General features: G+C 43.4%; 1 protein-coding gene across 1 annotated transcript; it reads left to right on the top strand.

Annotated features, from left to right (window-relative positions):
• The first annotated feature begins 16,340 nt into the window (after positions 1–16,340).
• Positions 16,341–18,823, top strand: LOC134878586 (zinc finger protein 862-like). Its single transcript, XM_063904726.1, has 5 exons — positions 16,341–16,549; positions 16,642–16,824; positions 16,916–17,146; positions 17,228–17,380; positions 17,482–18,823. Exons 1-5 carry the CDS (start codon positions 16,532–16,534, stop codon positions 17,653–17,655), a joined length of 759 nt encoding a protein of 252 aa, XP_063760796.1. The 5' UTR covers positions 16,341–16,531; the 3' UTR covers positions 17,656–18,823.
• The last annotated feature ends 14 nt before the right edge of the window (positions 18,824–18,837 follow it).

The following is an 18,837-nucleotide window of genomic DNA, read 5'->3' as shown; positions in this document are numbered from 1 at the left end:
AGTTTGTTCATTTGTTTCATGTGGCTGTTGGTTTATGCATAATTTTCTGGATCTGTGTGTAGTTATGATTTATAAAGTTAAGAGAGGGGCGTTTAGGCATGGTCACTGTGCATTAACTGTTGTAAACAATTATTATGAATAATGATTACATTTACACCAACACATTTCTGTAGATAGCATAATGCTGTTTTTGCAGAAATCCTCTGCCACACCATTGACATTTAATTTCCATCCTCAAGTAAAAATAAAAAGTTAATAACGTTTTGCCATAGGGGCGAGGCCAGGATAACACAGAGCAGCACCTGCAGCATTTAAAAAAAGAAAATCAACAATCCAACTGACTTCATTTCAATGCACTCATACAGAGCGCTCAGTATGAGTGCATTGAACACTGCTTACAGAGGGAAAGACAGAGATGGAGAGAATAGGAGGGTGTGAAGGACCGCGATGAGATCAGAAAGTGAGCATCTCTCATGGGAGGCTGACCCACTTAACTGAATCAGAAACTCACGCACCCATTCCTCATCCACCAGCCTGCCAGTAATAGATTCAGACAGGACTATAAAAGTAATAGAGATTATCACGGAGAGACAGACAAAACAGGAAAAACCAAGGGTGTGTGTGAGGTGACATCAGCCTGCCCCACTGCCTCAAAACTCTCCATTTCACTGAATCTGTATAACATCATTTCTTTGTTGAGATTTATTTTATTGTATTTTGTTGTTTGACATTTCAAAAATGGAGGCGACCGAGAATAATAAGTGATTGAAAACTGTGTTTCTGCTGGAAACTTGAGCGTCAAACTGGTGAGTATGACATGGTGTAATTAAAATGTAGTGTTGCATTCAAAATTAAACTGAATCCGGCCAAGAATTAATAAATGAATACTAAAAGAAGCTCGACTCAATTGAAACAGGGGAACTCTTGTGAATTATCAATGAAATGAAGAAATTAAAAATCATAAAAGAAATGCCTTTTCTGAGGTCAGTTAAATACAGGGGAGTTGTAGTCCTGCATTTTCCATCCCCCTCCTCCAGACATTAAACAGGACCATTAGCTTTACTCCATAGGGACAAAAACCTGCTTCTACAAACAGGATTACATATACATCATCATCGTCCTCATCCATATTGCTCCCTACACAGGAAGCTGAAATGATTATTCTATGTCCCTGGAATTTCTAATGAGCTTTGCTTTATGGGCTGTGAGATGAACTCATGTCCTTTGGGATGGCTGTGGACACTGTGGTGTGTGTGTGTGTGTGTGTGTGTGTGTGTGTGTGTGTGTGTGTGTGTGTGTGTGTGTGTGTGTGTGTGTGTGTGTGTGTGTGTGTGTGTGTGTGTGTGTGTGAGAGAGAAAAAAACAGATGCTTTTCTTCATTTTAATTCCCTCTGAGACACACAGCAGCCCTATTGCGTCTTAAAATGCAACATCTTTGTTTGTGCTTTTGTACTAAACTAAAATTATTTTGAATGTTACTTTCTATTTTCTCACCAAAAAACAATAACGTCAATTTATTTTCCCAGAGTAACTTGATTTTATATTGTTTAAGGTTAATCTAATTTAATATCACACTTTTGGCAAATTGGCAAAAATGTTCCCATTGTAATCTTAGTTGATATAGCTTATTTTACTCATGGCTATGATTCCATAGATTGTAATTCACTTTTGACACAGACATTTAGGCTCAATACAGATAAGACCTCATAAAGCTGCAAACATTATTATTGAGCTTTAGAGATGCTGACCCAATTTATTTAATCATTTCTTTAAGATAATAAAGATTCAATTCAGATATTTTTACAGTGCATTAACTCTCAGCTAGTTTTAAAGTGGGATTTAATATTGTTTCTATCTTCTACGGTCTTTAATGAGTCATCTGGAAATCTTTTACTAAGGAAATCTGTAAGATAGGGACTTTTTTTCCTGCTTTGAAAACCAATTGTATGTTCTAAAGCTGTCCTCCCTAAACATCCACATATGGACACGGTCAACTTTCAAAGACCTTAAACCACCAGTTTTTACAATAGTACTATTTGTTGTTATACGTATTATTGTTCTGTGTCTTTGTATGCAACATTTATACCAAAGCAAATTCCTCGTATGTGTAAACCTACTTGGAAATAAAGAATGATTCTGATTCTAAAGGAGGATATAAAGGAAGTTTCAAAGCTCCTTTCCTATCATCTAGAGAAACCGAACAGCTCTTATCATGGCTGGCACTGAGGTACTTCCAGAAATTTCACTCCGTTAGGAACCTTCCCAAACCTAACTGACAATTCGACTGCAACTATAAACACTCTATAACAAAAGCAGAACAAACTCACGAAGAGAATCCTCCCAGAGGCCTACTTATCGTTCGGAGTTGGAACGCAGCCTTGAGGTTTGCTGTTGACCTCGTAGACCAGCAGCCAGTAAAACAGCGCTCTGTAATCCAGAAACCTCTGACTGTAAATAGCCTCAACATCACTACAAAGACCCATGCAGGGAAACTGAAGCATGTGCACTAGATATGGACTATAATTAAAACTTATTCCATGATTTTTTGCAAGACATTGAACCCATCATGTGTTAACAATAACATTCCAAGATATACAGTATATATGCAACACACTATAAACAGACATCACTTTCAGTTTGGTTATCTAGTCTGCCTATCTAATCCCAAAACTTCTATTTGATTGAAATAAACTGCATTCTCAATTACGTTAGGGCAATACAAAATGTATTTTCTACTGGATTCAGTCCCAGTTTCAAACACATGTCGTTGTAAATCAACACAAAACATAACAAAAAAGGCAACAAAAAAAATCAAGATTGTGTTTAAGAAACAAAACCTCTAGGTAGGGTTCCATAAAAGAACATGGCTCGGTTGAAAATAAGTACTGCATGTCTGTCACGTAAACGGATGGTTACACCAAGCAGGAAATATTAGTCGTTAATGAGCAACTGGTGTTGCCCTCATAATTGCTAATGGAAGACTACTATGGCAGATAATGATTTACTAGAGAACAGACATGGGAGGTCCTATAGTATGTTCATTTTACACAGGTCAGACTTTATCCAGAGGATAAAACCTGAAGAATAATAAAGAATAAAAACTGATGTCATGCTAGGGGGGAAACATTTATGCAAATGGTTTCTTATCAGGAAACTTTGGTGCTACTCAGGATCAGGTCTATCTGCAGACAGAGCAGGGATAGAGTAGGCAGGAATAATGATCATACAAACGATCTCATTCATAAATGATTAAGGACTTGATGATATTACACCTCCCTCTCTCACAGGATCGTACTTGACACACAGGCTGAAAACAGCCATACTTTATTGATAACACACTTGTAAAGTAAAGTGATTAATGCCGTAATTATTGTATCCCACAGCTGATTGAGAATTCCATTAAGTGTTGTGCAGAGCTCAAGTGGACAGTTTAATTACCCTCAAAAGAAAACATTTCTCAACAGTTAAGATTGTGTATGATTCTAGAGAACCATTGAATCTGCACTTGTGTTTAACTGTTTTACAGTAGGGATTCATCTGTGCATCAGAGAATATAAAAAATGTAAATTCCCTTTTTAAACTGATATTCGATAGGAATCGAAAATTAAATAGCATTTGTTTCCCCTTCTATAGCATTCATGATTGCTCTGTAAATGACAGTTCCAGTGCTGGGATGAGGATCTACGGAAGAGGAATACAGTACTACGATTAAAGTCAAAATACTGAGAAAAAAGTCACTAGACTAAAATTAAAGTCAGAATTCTGGGGAAAAACACAGAATTTGCACCTGTTTAGAGAGGCTCAAAGGTACAAGCAGAGCAAGAGGAGCCCACACAGCCTATGCACAACGTGGCAGGAATAATAACATGAACAGAAAAAAGACAGAAAAGGTGTAGCCATGCACACAATGCAGTTATAACATTTGTAATCACCAAGTTCATCAATCAGGTGTTCCACTTTACCATGTCTAGCATCAAAAACACAAAAGAGATGCTGTGAATTTTTAATCGCTGCAACATTTACGTTGCCTTCGCCCAAGGGCTCAACATTTTTTGGGAACCTGGGAGCTAACTGTATGAATTCAGTCGTGGCTTTGTGCACAGGCTCATTCAAATAAATGATCCACGGATACGAGCAGGGCAAACGTTCCTACAATGGATTTCTTGTTTGATATGGTTTAGTGATGGGATTCATAGCTTGCCACACTTTGGAAAAAGAATTAAGTCATATTTGCAAGATAATAATGTCATTCTTTACTGTATCCACAGGGTTTCAATGAAAACACCCATATATGTATGCGCCTAAATATTTTAGAGTGTAAATAAATCACATAAAGCCTAAAAGCAAGGGCTAGGCAATATATCGAATATGCTTGATGTATCACGGCCAGTAACACTTGACTATGACACAAATTACTAGATGGAAACACCAAGTATAAATTGTCTCGTAGTGTTTGTTCATCACGCGATTAGCACGTTTTGTCCCTCCCCCTCTCCCATAGCTCTCCCTCTCACAGACACACACAAACAGCCCGTCTTGTTCACCTGGCTTTGTAGGTGGGTTAACACCATAATATGTGTTTATGATTATGTTGTTAACAAGAGCACATTAATTAAAAGTGCACCAGATTGGTGCAATTAACTTTAAAATGTAATGTTTTGGTAGATTTATTTTCCTATAATCTTTCATATTGCAATACTAAGCGTATTGAAGAAAAAGTGATATTGCAATATCGGTGACTGAAAGGGTGTTTCTTACAGTGTCTGTGCCTAAGGTGTCTTCCTCGCTCATTCAGGTGAGTGAAGGCGGGAGCTGCGTGATTGTGTTCCTTCACTTCTATCACTCACTAGTTCCCCTTTTTACAGTAATTACCGTATACAAAGCGCTATAAAACTATAAACACATGTTAATAATAATCTGTATTACCTCACCATGGTTCGTTGTGAGAATAAAGTGTGTATTTGCACTTTGTAGAGCCGATGAATGGGAGTCGGAGGCAGTGTGTTTAATATGGAATTCCACAGGTTAATATCCATTTATTCCACACACACAAACACAATTTAACAGCCTGCTACTACGCAGCAATGAATGAATGGCAACAGCACCGGAACTCTTCAGTCCCACCCACTAACGGGTCCGTGGGGAAACACTAACACGTTCCCACCCACAACAATACAACGTGAATTATGTCCCTCAATGTGTCACCACACAAGCCCCCCCAGAATTCACCCATACACAAAGTCCGTGCGGCGAGGAGGAACGACAGGCCGACCACCACGACTCCGGAGAATGGGAGCCGGAGAATCGACCTCTGCTGGGGAGGTTGATGGGGATGGTGGGACCTGAACCGTAGGCCCAAGGTTGGTGACAGGGGTTAAGGCCGGTGCGCGGCCCCGCCGCAGAGGCCGAGCCAGCACCACAGGCTGGTCCAAGTCAAGGTGAGCAGCCTTCACCCGGTCCACCGAGACGTGCTCAGCCCTGCCTCCCAGGTCCACCACCAAGTGCTTGCCCCCGTGTTCCAAGACCCGGAAAGGCCCGTCGTAAGGGGGTTGCAGTTGGCCTCTGTGAGCGTTGTGTCGTATGAACACGTGCTCCACAGAGCGAAGCTCCACGGGAACCCGGGACACCGGAGTGCTGTGCTGAGCAGTAGGGATCGGAGCAAAGGCCTTAGGGGTGTCCTGCAGTAAGGCGCGCTAGGCAGTAGCTGACCAGGGGGCCGATCATTGCACCGCGGAGTGCTGTTGCCCGAGCCTAGGTCATTAGCCGGCTAGCTGCCGTGGATATGGTGCTTGAATACTCCACTCTCCAACTTTGGAGTTTTTTCAGCTCTGCTGCACCAGTCTGCCTGGATGCCATCAGATCACTCAGACTCTTGCAGCGCCCCCGCTATATACACAGATCATCCCGCTACAAACTTATTCACACAAATTCCAGTATTCCTGTGGTACAATCCACTCTGCGTTTCCGTGTTGCTTGTCAACGTCATCAAAACATACGTCACGTGCGCACCAGCTGTTTGAAGCCCCTGGCCTGCTCTAACAGTAGCACTCTTCCCATTCTGCCTGTCTCTTCTGCAGCTACCTTCATGCTGCTCAATACCTGCTCCCTCAACAATAAAGCACTACTCATCCATGACATCATCACTGATAGGAAACTTGATTTTTTATGTTTAACGGTGACATTGCAGAACCAGCAGGGTTTCTTTAATCTCAACCAAGCTACTCCCCCAGGCTACCCTGGGAGATTCCCTCTCCCAATATTACATCATTTGAGTGCATCACATTCTCACTCTCCGGATCACCTCTACTCTAGTTTGCCCTGATTTACCGCCCCCCCCCCCAAAGCCTCCACCACCTTCATGTCCGAGCTGAATGAGCTTCTGTCCTCTCTCTGCTCTAAATCACCTTCCACCTATCTGCTGGAAGATTTTAACATCCACATCGACTCCACCAGCTGCAGCTTTGCCGTAGAATTTCTGTCACTTCAGGACTGCCTCAACATAACACAGCATGTCCAGGGTCCTACCCACTCCAAAGGTCACACGCTGGATCTAGTCTGCTCTACTGGTGCTCCCCCCCTCTCACCTGCAGTACCTAGACCTGGCGGTATCAGACCACCATGCCATTATCTTCAGCATCCCCATCCCCCTGCCCAGGCAGAACCTCAGGCGCACAATCACCTTCAGAGACACCAAATCAGTGAGTGCATCAGCCCTATCAGACCTCCTCACAACCCACATGAGCCTTGGCGGCCCGCTACAATACTGCCCTCTCTCTCAGCCTGGACTCTCTGGCTTCCCTCAGAAGCCGGGCGGTGTCTTTTCCCCGCCCGGCACCATGGTTCACCTCTGATCTTCGTTCAATGAAGAAAACTGGTCGTCGGCTGGAGCGGCTCTCCAGACGAAATGGCCTTACCATCCACCGTCTGGCCTTGGTGGACCATGTGAGGTCCTACAAGGAGGCTCTCTCCAAGACCAAGACTGCCTACTACTCCTCCATCATCACCTCACAACAAAATCACCCCAGATCCTTGTTCTCCACCATCAACCGACTGCTCCGCCCCCTCCCTGCCACGCACACTGCCGAAGCTCCAAATTCCTCGACTTTTTTTAGGCTAAGGTGATCTCCATTCATCAACAACTCCTGGTGCCCGCCCCCTCCCCTCCACACTTGCCCCTGACACAGGAATGCACACTCCCACCCCTCAACCCCTCAATCCCCAATGCTCTCTCTCCTCCTTCTCCCCAGTAGATGTTCCACTGGTCTCGAAGCTGGTGACCAATGCTAAGGCCTCCACTTGCTCCCTTGACCCCATGCCCACGGTACTGGTCAAGGCCTGCCTTCCCACCCTCTTCCCCATCATAACGGAAAACATCAACTCCTCTCTCTCATCTGGTATAGTTCCCTTCTGCTTCAAAACCACCTCCATCACTCCCATCCTCAAGAAGCCTGGTCTGGACCCTGAAGAGGTTAAGAACTACCGACCGATCTCCAACTTTCCGGAGTGTGATGATATTACATTTTTTTCAAACATTCCGACGTGAGGTAATTAATATCTGTTTCAAGCATCTTGAGGAAGCAGGTGGAGACGTAGGCCTAGCCTTGAGACGAGACGGTGTTGGTTAAGGATCCACCTAGGAGAAGTCATCTCTGCAAGTGTGTGTGATGGGGCTGGGAGGGTTTTGGATGGTCTGCATCGGTGTTGCGTTGGTTCTGCATCGCTCCACTTAAGTGGAAGCATTCGGAGTAGTTGACACTGTCAGACACACAGGGCCCCCCTCTTCCCTCATGGACGCTTCTGATAGCCCTCCCGAATCCACTGCCACTGCTCCTCCATGTCTCTCCATCGTACAGCTCCGCAGAATTGGGAGCAACCATAGCTTTAACTTTCTTTGAGCGACTCCCTTGCAGATCGGATGCATGGTGATCGGACAACAATGAAATTGAGTGCCAACCAGTCAGTGCATCCATTACAACAATAGGCTATATTATATTATACAAAATAAACTGAATATGTTAAAAATGTATATGTTAAAAAGACACACTAACAAAAATGAAAGAAAGACGATGCCCCGACGCGCCTGGGTAGACTGTCGGAATGGCGGTACTAAAATTGTGTCGGAATAGGGGCATGTCGTTATAGGGGCATGTCGGAATAGGGGCATGCCATTATAGGGGGATGTCGGAATAGGGGCATGTCGGAATAGGGGCATGTCGGAATAGGGGCATGTCGTTATAGGGGCATGTCGGAATAGGGGCATGCCGTTATAGGGGGATGTCGGAATAGGGGCATGTCGGAATAGGGGCATGTCGTTATAGGGGGATGTCGGAATAGAGGGTGCACCCTACCGGGCTAACTGGGTTGCCAGGAAAAAGCGGTCCGCCAGGGCGGCATGCTCCCAAAACTCGGGCAGTTTAATAAAAACATTGCGTTCGGCCATGTTCAGTTAGTCTTCGGAAACTATCTCGAAAATGTCAGGATTCACCAGTGTAGAGCCGATGAATGGGAGTCGGAGGCAGTGTGTTTAATATGGAATTCCACAGGTTAATATCCATTTATTCCACACACACAAACACAATTTAACAGCCTGCTACTACGCAGCAATGAATGAATGGAAACAGCACTGGAACTTTTCAGTCCCACCCACTAATGGGTCCGTGGGGAAACACTAACACGTTCCCCACCCACAACAATACAACGTGAATTATTTCCCTCAATGTGTCATCACAACTTTAAAATAGTGTGAAGGTTCTGGCTAATTCTGGCTAACTTTGTAGGCATTTAAGCTAGCTGCTGTAGAATCTGACCGCTTGTCATGTTGTTAGCAGCTAAGCTAGGCACTGTTACATTCACATGTCCTTACAGATGTTGTTTTATCACTATTAATGAGCTAAAGATTGCAATAACTGTGGTTAGATAAAAGGAGAATTTTGTCATAATAATTGGTCCTGAAATCTGAGTGTATTCATTGCAAATATATAAGGTTCATTATAGAGATGGCTCGATTCAGGTGAATGAAGGTCGGAGCTGAGTGATTGTGGTCCTTCACTTCTCTCACTCACTATTTCCCCTTTGTAAGGGCACAACAAAGACACTCAGAAAGCTTCAGCGAAAAAGGTTGTCTCTCTTTCCCTCCTCATCCAAGTATGTGAAAGCACCTTAAAAAAATGGGGGAGTTAGGTTTCGGTTGACGTCATGTGTGGGTTGTAGCTACGCATGGATGTATAATAAGAACTGGATACAGCGTTGGAGGCTGGGCTTCGTTCATTCTTCACCGATTTACAGACGTCTCTTTCCCAATGTATGTTCATGGGAAAAAGTATTTCTGGGCCGGGTGACGTCACAGACTGATACGGAAGTTGTAGTACCGCCGTTTGGGCACTACAAATATTTTCCTCAGCGTCTGCAGCACTTCCAGGGGGCTTGGTTGTACGGCATTATCAACAAATGAACCACAGTAAGCCCCAGCTCACCCTCTTACCTGAATCCCCACCCACAGTCGGGTGTGTCACCCATGTTCATGTTATGAGTACCGCTGATAAAACGTCACATGATCATTAAAATCCTTCTCTCTCGGGTCTCAGGTGCATTGTCCGGCACACACACTGCTGTCCCACAGACATTATCTTAATATAACTTTAAAAAACAACATCTCAGAAAAGTTCAGATGGTCAGTCGCCTCCGCGCCCCTGAGAAGTCAGCACAAACGCAGACATCCAGAGCAAGTCGGATGCACCTCGCATTACTAACGTGGAAAAAAACATTCATGTGTATATCCCCTAAGAAGGCTAGACGCTGTGCTGTAGTAGGCTGCAGAAATCCGGCACCTCTGAGTTTATGCCGGTGGAAATGAAACACTTCTCTTCCGCAGGGTTCACCATTACCATGGAGCTTCTCGGGTGGGGGGAGGAGAGAGCAGAAACCCTTCCGCAGAAGGGCGTGGCTAGCAGCAGCTCATTAGCATTTACATCTACAGTCACAGAATCAGCACTTCAGGAACAGGGCTGAAACAGAGGCGTTTATGGGATGCTGTAATTCATGTTCTGTTTGGTATTTTGAGCAAAAAAATTCAGATACATGTTTTTTATATATCTGAAACATATAATATATTGTTGAAATACAGTATAATACGTGACCTTTAAGCCTTGCAGTCTTCTTGGAGGTTGCTTCGGACCTTCGTCAATAACGAGGGCTAGGAACTACACTGTGAAAGAGGAGGAACTGACCTCAGGAGTGAATCTCATGAAGGTACCGGGTCTATAAATGCTGGTGATTGGCAGTCTAACGTCACATATTGACAGGACATCTCCTGTGGATTACAATATCGACTGTTCTTAGTCCAAAGCAGCAGTAGAGACCGACAGAACATCTTAGAAAAAAGGTTCAGCTTAACTTCCAACTGTCTTGCTGTGGTTGGTGCTGATGGCTTTGCTGGCAGGTTTCTCCTAAGGGCAAAAGACCCACTTGAAAAACTCTTAAAGAAGCCACACTAAAGTCTCCCAACAATGTAATTTACTTAAAAGCCGGAGTGAGCACGTTGCTTACTGCTTTCACTTTGTTTCTTTGCCTACAGCAAATGTCCACGAGCCCTGAAATTAAGCCCGTGGTTTTGGACCCGAAGGCCTTGAACAGTTTACCATGATTTAGAACTTGGTCAGCCTCCAGAGCATTGAAGTTTCACTTTTAAGACAAATTTAGATTCCTAGAAGCCACTTCTTTGTGAGACCTCCACCAACATACACACACAAACACACCCTCCAAACACACACACACACACACAATTATATTATATAAAAAAGAAATACTATAAGCACTCGTAGTCTCCAGTAAATCCTCAATGTGTGATCCCACAGCCATTAAAGTGAGACAAATCTCACTGTACAGATGTTCTATCTCGTACTATGGGTTGTTTTAATAATGAAATTAACAGTCGCGCACACACACACACACACACACACACACACACACACACACACACACACACACACACACACACACACACACACACACACACACACACACACACACACACACACACACACACACACACACACACACACACACACACACACACACACACACACACACACACACACACACACACCTTCTGCCCGTACGGGTCGAAGGCTGCCTCTCCCCTTCAGACTGATAGGTGGGTTTACAGGCTGAGGGGATCGTATCAGTGAGTGTGTTTCTGCGTGGGCTTCATGTTGCTACATCTCTGAGCCCTAAATACACCCTTCACATCTGATAGTGCTGTGTGTGGTGTATTCCAGGTTCCATCAGAATATCCTGATCCAAGGAGGTTACAAAAAAACCTCCCACTTATTGGCATAGTTTTCAGAGCTCTTCGGGTATAAAATCCCACTTCCAATGAAACACATGGATGAAGCCTTTTTTGACATAGTGATAACGTGTCAGGGGGAAAAAATAGCAAATGCCTGCAGAAAAATCACCATGATTTAGGAGATGTGATTTGAGATGTGTATTTCTGTATGTAGTTGCATTAATAAGAAACCTCAGAAATTATACTGCTGACATGTTGCAGTAAATGTGCAGCTTTTTCTGTGTTGCTGGTAGCATACAGTGGGGCGAAAAAGTATTTAGTCAGCCACCAATTGTGCAAGTTCTCCCATTTAAAAAGATGAGAGGCCTGTAATTCTTATCATAGGTACACTTCAACTATGAGAGACAGAATGAGAAAAAAAATCCAGGAAATCACATTGTAGGATTTTTAAAGAATTAATTGGTAAATTCCTCGGTAAAATAAGTATTTGGTCACCTACAAACAAGCAAGATTTCTGGCTCTCACAGACCTGTAACTTCTTCTTTAAGAGGCTCCTCTGTCCCAGTGGCGTTTTCTCCCGGAGGCCAAGGGAGGCGTGGCCTCCTCATTTATATTCGATAAAAAAATATCCATGAGTTGGGATTCATGACGCACATTTTAGGTTCCAAATATGCCGTGTTTAATTCCCTGATGTCATGTTTTTCTTTGAGCGAGCAAAACAGCGCCCCTATAGGTGAAATACTGCCATCTAAGGAGGCCCGTTTAACTTGGCCTCCACTACTACTAAGGGTTTTAGCCAATCAGATTGAAGCTCGGCTTGTCACCGAACGCTCATCAAGGTCAATCAAACTGTAAAAATAAAAAAAATGAGGAGGCTAGCTTGTACGTGCCTCCTACACTAATACGTAAGTACGTAACCACACACAACCATGCTGTTGCTAACCGTGAAGGAAGGTTAGAAAGTAAGAATGGATGGCGACGGAGACCCAGAGTTTTTTCTGAGAAACGATTTCACTAAACTACCGTTTGAAATTCAGTTAAAAATAAAACAGAAGGGTAGGTCCACTCCGAATCTCGACCTTACTCAGGGAAGAGCTAAAGGAAATACCCGGACGTTTTGTGAAGGGAACTATACGAGAACGGACTGGCTAACAGGGAGTGTAATGCTAAATTGTCTTTTCTGCTGGCCATGCCTCTTGTTTGACCGCTCCAGCACCTTGAACAACCCATGGACAACGACAGGATTTGTTGATCTGAAAAACCTCTCGCGGGGAATAGAGAGGCATTCAAAGTCCCGTGGTCATATAACATCCGAACTCAAACTCAAACTTTTTGGACGAGTGAGGATAGATGAGGCACTAGATCAAGCGGCTGCAATAAGTGTGTCAAGACATAACCAGCAGGTGGGGAAAAATCGTGCCATTTTAAAGAGACTGATTGTGGCTGTGGTGTACCTCGGATGCCAAGAGCAGGCATTCCGGGGTCATGATGAGTCTGCTAGCTCTAGCAATAAGGGGAACTTTGTGGAACTTGTTAATTCTTTTGCTGAGTTTGATATTAACATGATGGAACACCTAGCCACTGCTACGACATTCATGGGTATGTCAAGTACAATCCAAAATGAAATAATTGAGAGCATTGATCATGTCATTCAGGAGGAAATAAACAAGGAGATAAACACATGCGAATTCATAGCAGTCGAAGTAGATGACACCACGGACATATCTTGCAAGTGCCAGTTGACTGTCATCGTTCGCTACGTTAATGCCAAGGGTGAGATATGCGAGCGCTTTCTTGGTTTCTTTGACGTCAGTGCAAAAAGGGATGCTCAAGCCATAGCCGATGTGACAATGAGGGCAATTGCAAACTACAGTCCTGAGACAAAGCTCATCTGTCAAACGTATGATGGAGGACCACCTGCTGAGCTGCTAACCATGCTCATAAAAGATGAACTGACCTCTTCTTTATCTGAGGTTTGCAAACTGCTGAGGCTGATGCTCACCATACCCGCTACAAGCACGTCTGCAGAGAGGTCATTTTCCTGCCTGAAAAGGATTAAAACCTTCCTAAGAAACAGTTGTGCACAGGAGAGACTTTCCCACTTGGCAAAGATATCAATGGAATCATCCATAATACGAGCACTGAGGTCCCATGGGGATCTGTATGACCGGGTCACAGATCATTTCGCCACCATTAAGGATAGGAGAATGGCATTTCTCTACAAATAGTGAGTAAGCTTACTTTATTTCTTTACGCAGTGTGACAGCCGAGGCTTTCACTTTAGCATCTTGCGGACAGCGGTGTAAACCCGTCAGAGACTTTTAGAATGTGAGGCCACCTGTAGGCTACAGTTCAGTGTATTATTGAGATTACAAATATGGGTGTAAGGTTTTGTGTTGTGTTGTGTTGTGTTTGTTTAAGCTTGTTGCGATATGGTGTCAATAAATAGCAGCAGCTGCAATCATTTGTCCTGATTTATTTATGCTACTTTTAGTCACATTGTTGACATGGGTATGACGTCATTCAGTAGCTTACGATCTCTCTGGCCTCCTCTGTAAAATTGGCCACGCACCGCTACTGCTCTGTCCTCCACTCGTTACCTGTATTAATGGCACCTTTTTGAACTCGTTATCAGTATAAAAGACACAGGGTTTCCCACAGCGCTTTCCTGTTAAGGCGGCCGCCTTAACAACACGGGGTTGCCGCCTTGACTAACGTCACGTCTCCAGAAAAAAAAAAAAAAATTATATAGATAGCCTATAGCGATATTCGCCGTTTTACTCTTTCATGTTTTCTACCTTTCATTCCAAACCGTGACTGACAGTCTATCTTCTCTGCAGAACGCATTTTAAAATAAAAAACAAAAAACAAATAAAAGAAACGTTTTAAAATGTGGGGCTATGCCTCCAAATATGCCTCTGAATCGCGTGATGCGTCCGAACAGCGGCATCTAGTGGTATATGTCATTGTGCTATCATCGTTCGACCAACATCCTTCAAAACCAGCATTTTTCGGAAAGACTACTATTTGGATAGCTGACAACCTGTCGAATCTACTATTTGGATGGCTGACAACCTGTCGTATCAAGGTAAGATTATTATTGAATTCTATACTAGTCTAATAATAGTCTGTCAACTGTTCACTAGTAGGCTACCTGGATAAGCGTAATGTTTTCTTATCAAGGCTAATTGTGTTTAACGTTTACACGTGGCTATATTATTATAGCCTAGCCTGCCTTTGACATTTGCACGTAATTTTCTCTCGCAATGTTCACAGCCAAATGGATCGAAAAACTCAGCCCAAAATCGCCGGCTTCTTCATGCGACGTAGCCGGCCGACTTCACCCTCCGCATCGTCTCCCCCCCCCCCCCCACCACCAGCACCTCCATCGCCGGATCCCCGGCAACCCAACAAACACAGAGGCAGTGGGTGGAACCCGGAGTGGGCTATGGATCCTAAATATGCAGGTTGGCTTTACCACACAGAACACGGTGAGTAGAGCATTATTTATTTTATGTTATATGTGAAAAGTGTAGACTAAGCTATATTAAGTGAGTTATTGTATTATTCCTAGGAATGTTTTGTAGAATCTGCAGGATGCACCGACAAAAGGCATCTCGTGGCCCCTCTCAAAGGCCTTTCATAGAGCTACCTTGTACCAACTACAGGCGCGATGCTTGGACCAGCACTTGGGCTCAACGAATCATATTTCATGTGTGGGCATTACAGCCCAATCAAGCCGAAGTTAGTATTTCTGAGTGGTTCAGGAATAATAATAATAATAACTTTTTTTTTTAAATGGTGATTAAATTATGTTTATTACATTTGAATTAACAGTGACAGCTGAATGTTTGTGTATTAGGTCTGCCCATCAATGAGGCATTTCAGCCCGTTTTGAATTTGGAGCATGAGGCCATAATTGGTGGCTTTAAATGTCTATACTGGCTGGTAAAACATGAAATTGCGCACCATACAAATTACCCGGCATTGCTGGATCTGGCAGACCTCCTAGGCTGCGAATATTTTGCCAAACTGAAGGTAAAAAAATATTTCATTACAGTGTACATTTGCTGTCATGGGTTTCTAGTAGAATTAACTATAATTTAAGGATATATTATTTTCCTAGATTGATCAGAGGACAAACTACAGGTCCCACAGGATTGTGGATGAAATGCTACAGATTCTGGGTGAAGTGGTTGAGGAGCCCATTTTAGAGGCCATTAAATCATCAAAGGCTATTGGCCTGGAAATTGATGAGTCCACAGACATCTCTGTGATAAAACAGTTAGATCTCCATGTCAGGTACAGTAGTGGTCTTCTTCTTATTTATTTTTTTTAAATGGGTCATGATGAGGTCTTCCTGAATGTGTAACAAAACCAGGTAAGGCTAATTGTTTTTGTAAATACTCCAGGTACACAGACAAGGAAGGACGGATGTTCTGTCAATTCCTGGATCTTGTATCTATTCCAGATGGCACAGCTATAACTATAGCTGAAGCTGTGAAGGAGGTCATCATAAGAAAAGAAATACCTCAGGACCGCATCTTTGGCCTTGGCACAGATGGAGCCGCAGTGATGACCGGTAAAGTATAGGAAAAAGGACGGTTAAGTTAATGTCGAAACGAATAGGTTGCCTTGATCTAAAACCTTTTTGTTTTACTTTTATTTTAGGAAGAAGGAACGGCACAGCAAAATTGCTGACTGACTCCTGGCCAGGATTAGTGTCAGTGCACTGTGCTGCTCATCGCCTTGCACTAGCATGTAAAGATGCAGCAGATGAAGTGCCATATATGAAAATATTCAGAAAGCACCTACAAGACCTGCACCTTTATTTTAGGAATAGTGCAAACCGCACCAGCGCTCTAAAAGCAGCTGCAAGTGTGCTTGGAGTAGAAGACCTGAAAGTCACAGTAAGTGAAAACATGAAGTGTTTGAAGTGAAGTGCATCAAATTCCTTAGATAAATAATATTGAATTAAATTAATTGCTCTATCCCCCACCCCAGGAGGTTAAGGACACTAGGTGGATATCACAAGAGAAGGCCATTTCAAATCTTCAAAGAAATTTACCTGCAGTGCTTGCTACACTAGCTGAGGAGGCAGAATTAAAAAAGGACCCTGTGGCACGGGGGTTGTACACCTACTGTGCAACTTACAGATTCGTTGCAGCTGTCCACCTGCAATCGGACATCCTGCCCTACCTGGCGCAGCTTTCAAAATTGTTCCAGAAGGAAGATATCAATTTCATGGCAATCAAGAACCATGTAAGTTGTGATGTCACATTGATCTTTATTTAATGCATGTCAGTTTTCCTTTGCAAATGTAAAATAATGTTTAATTTGCATGTCTATAATAGGTTCCTGTTACCATTGAGACATTGAGAATAATTAAAGCAGCAGGTGAATGGCAACCCGAGGGCTCCTTTCTAGCTCAGGTTGAAGAGAAGGTGGCCAATCTGAACATCAGTGCCGAAGAAGACAGGGTGAGGCGTGGGACAGCTCTTCCCACCGACACCTTATGGGCACGTTTTCAGACACAAGTAAGCAAGCTTAAGAATGAATAAACAATAATAACGAGCCTGAAATATTAGGGCCTAAATTTGAATTTTCTCTTACATCTAATGTTAATAGTTCATGGAGCCTTACATTGACGGACTCATTGAGCACCTGGAGCTGAGGTTCCAGCAGCTTGGGATTCTTGGTGCCTTTAGTTCCCTGGGACCACAAGGACCACAAGCTGATGAGAGTCGTGCCATCTCAGATCTACAACTGCTGGCCAAGCAGTTCCCTCCCATCAGTGAGATGGCACTTCTCCAAGAGTGGCAGAGCTACAAAGTCCTAATAACAACCGTAATACTGAAAGTGAGTGATAGTCATTAACACAACTTAAGTTGTTTATGTGAGTTCATGCATCTGTCATTGACCAATGTTCTCATCCATCAGGACAAGTCCCAGCTGGAGATCATGACAGCAATGGCATCTGGGTATGATGAGCTCCATCTACTCTACCCAAACCTGTCCCTCCTCTCTGCAATCGCCCTAACAATACCAGTCTCCAGTGTGAATTGTGAGAGGGATTTCTCGGCGATGAATAGGGTAAGTCCATTATCATCTCTCAATCTTAGATTCTATCAAAATTGTAAATATTATACAAAAGTATAAAATAATCTAAACTTCAGTTAATTCACTGTCTATAGATCAAGACAGACCTAAGAAACAGGCTGCAGGGCAACAGTCTGACAGCCTGCATGAAAATGAGCATCAATGGTCCGCAGGTGAAAGACCTACAGTACAGCAGGGCCCTTGAGATTTTTTTCAGCAAACCAAGGAGGATTGCTTGTAGTGATGCCACTTGTCAGCTCTGCCATTAGTGACCTTGTTGAATAATTTATGTTTTGCAGTTCTAATAGCAAAATCATCATGTTTAACCCTTTATTTATAATTTTAAAAGCTAAAGATTTTTTATTTATTGTAAGAGATAAGATATTGTATTATTTTGTTGTTTAATGTTTAATAAATAGTTGTTCTCAAAGTTGTAATCAAAGTCTGCATTTTATTCCCCTCGGTGATGTGCTTGCGACGCAACGGTGAAACCCCCCCCCCCCCCCGGAGATGAGTACGTCGCCCCCCCCGGTCACCACCTTGACTAACACATTTTCTGGGGGAAACCCTGAGATCTCACCCCGTGGGGTCAAAATGATCACAAGAACGGTGAGCAAAAATCCCAGAACCACACGGGGGGACTTAGTGAATGACCTGCAGAGAGCTGGGACCAAAGTAACAGAGGCTACCATCAGTAACACACTACGCCGCCAGGGACTTAAATCCTGCAGTTCCAGACGTGTCCCCCTGCTTAAGCCAGTACATGTCCAGGCCCGTCTGAAGTTTGCTAGAGGGCATTTGGATGATCCAGAAGAGGATTGGGAGAATGTCATATGGTCAGATGAAACCAAAATATAAATTTTTGGTAAAAACTCAACTCATCATGTTTGGAGGAGAAAGAATGCAGAGTTGCATCCAAAGAACACCATACCTACTGTGTAGCATGGGGGTGGAAACATCATGCTTTGGGGCTGTTTTTCTGCAAAGGGACCAGGACGACTGATCCGTGTAAAGGAAAGAATGAATGGGGCCATGTATCGTGAGATTTTGAGTGAAAACCTCCTTCCATCAGCAAGGCACTGAAGATGAAGCGTGGCTGGGTCTTTCAGCATGACATGATCCCAAACACACCGCCAGGGCAACGAAGGAGTGGCTTCGTAAGAAGCATTTCAAGGTCCTGGAGTGGCCTAGCCAGTCTCCAGATCTCAACCCAATAGAAAATCTTTGGAGGGAGTTGAAAGTCCGTGTTGCCCAGCGACAGCCCCAAAACATCACTGCTTTAGAGGAGATCTGCATGGAGGAATGGGCCAAAATACCAGCAACAGTGTGTGAAAACCTTGTGAAGACTTACAGAAAACGTTTGACCTCTGTCATTGCCAACAAAGGGTATATAACAAAGTATTGAGATGAACTTTTGTTATTGACCAAATACTTATTTTCCACAATAATTT

This window comes from Eleginops maclovinus, chromosome 16 (assembly GCF_036324505.1).
Source record: "Eleginops maclovinus isolate JMC-PN-2008 ecotype Puerto Natales chromosome 16, JC_Emac_rtc_rv5, whole genome shotgun sequence".
NCBI classification, from domain to species: Eukaryota; Metazoa; Chordata; class Actinopteri; order Perciformes; family Eleginopidae; genus Eleginops; species Eleginops maclovinus.
Note: the sequence above shows the minus strand (reverse complement) of the source record. Positions and strands in the feature narration are given on the sequence as shown.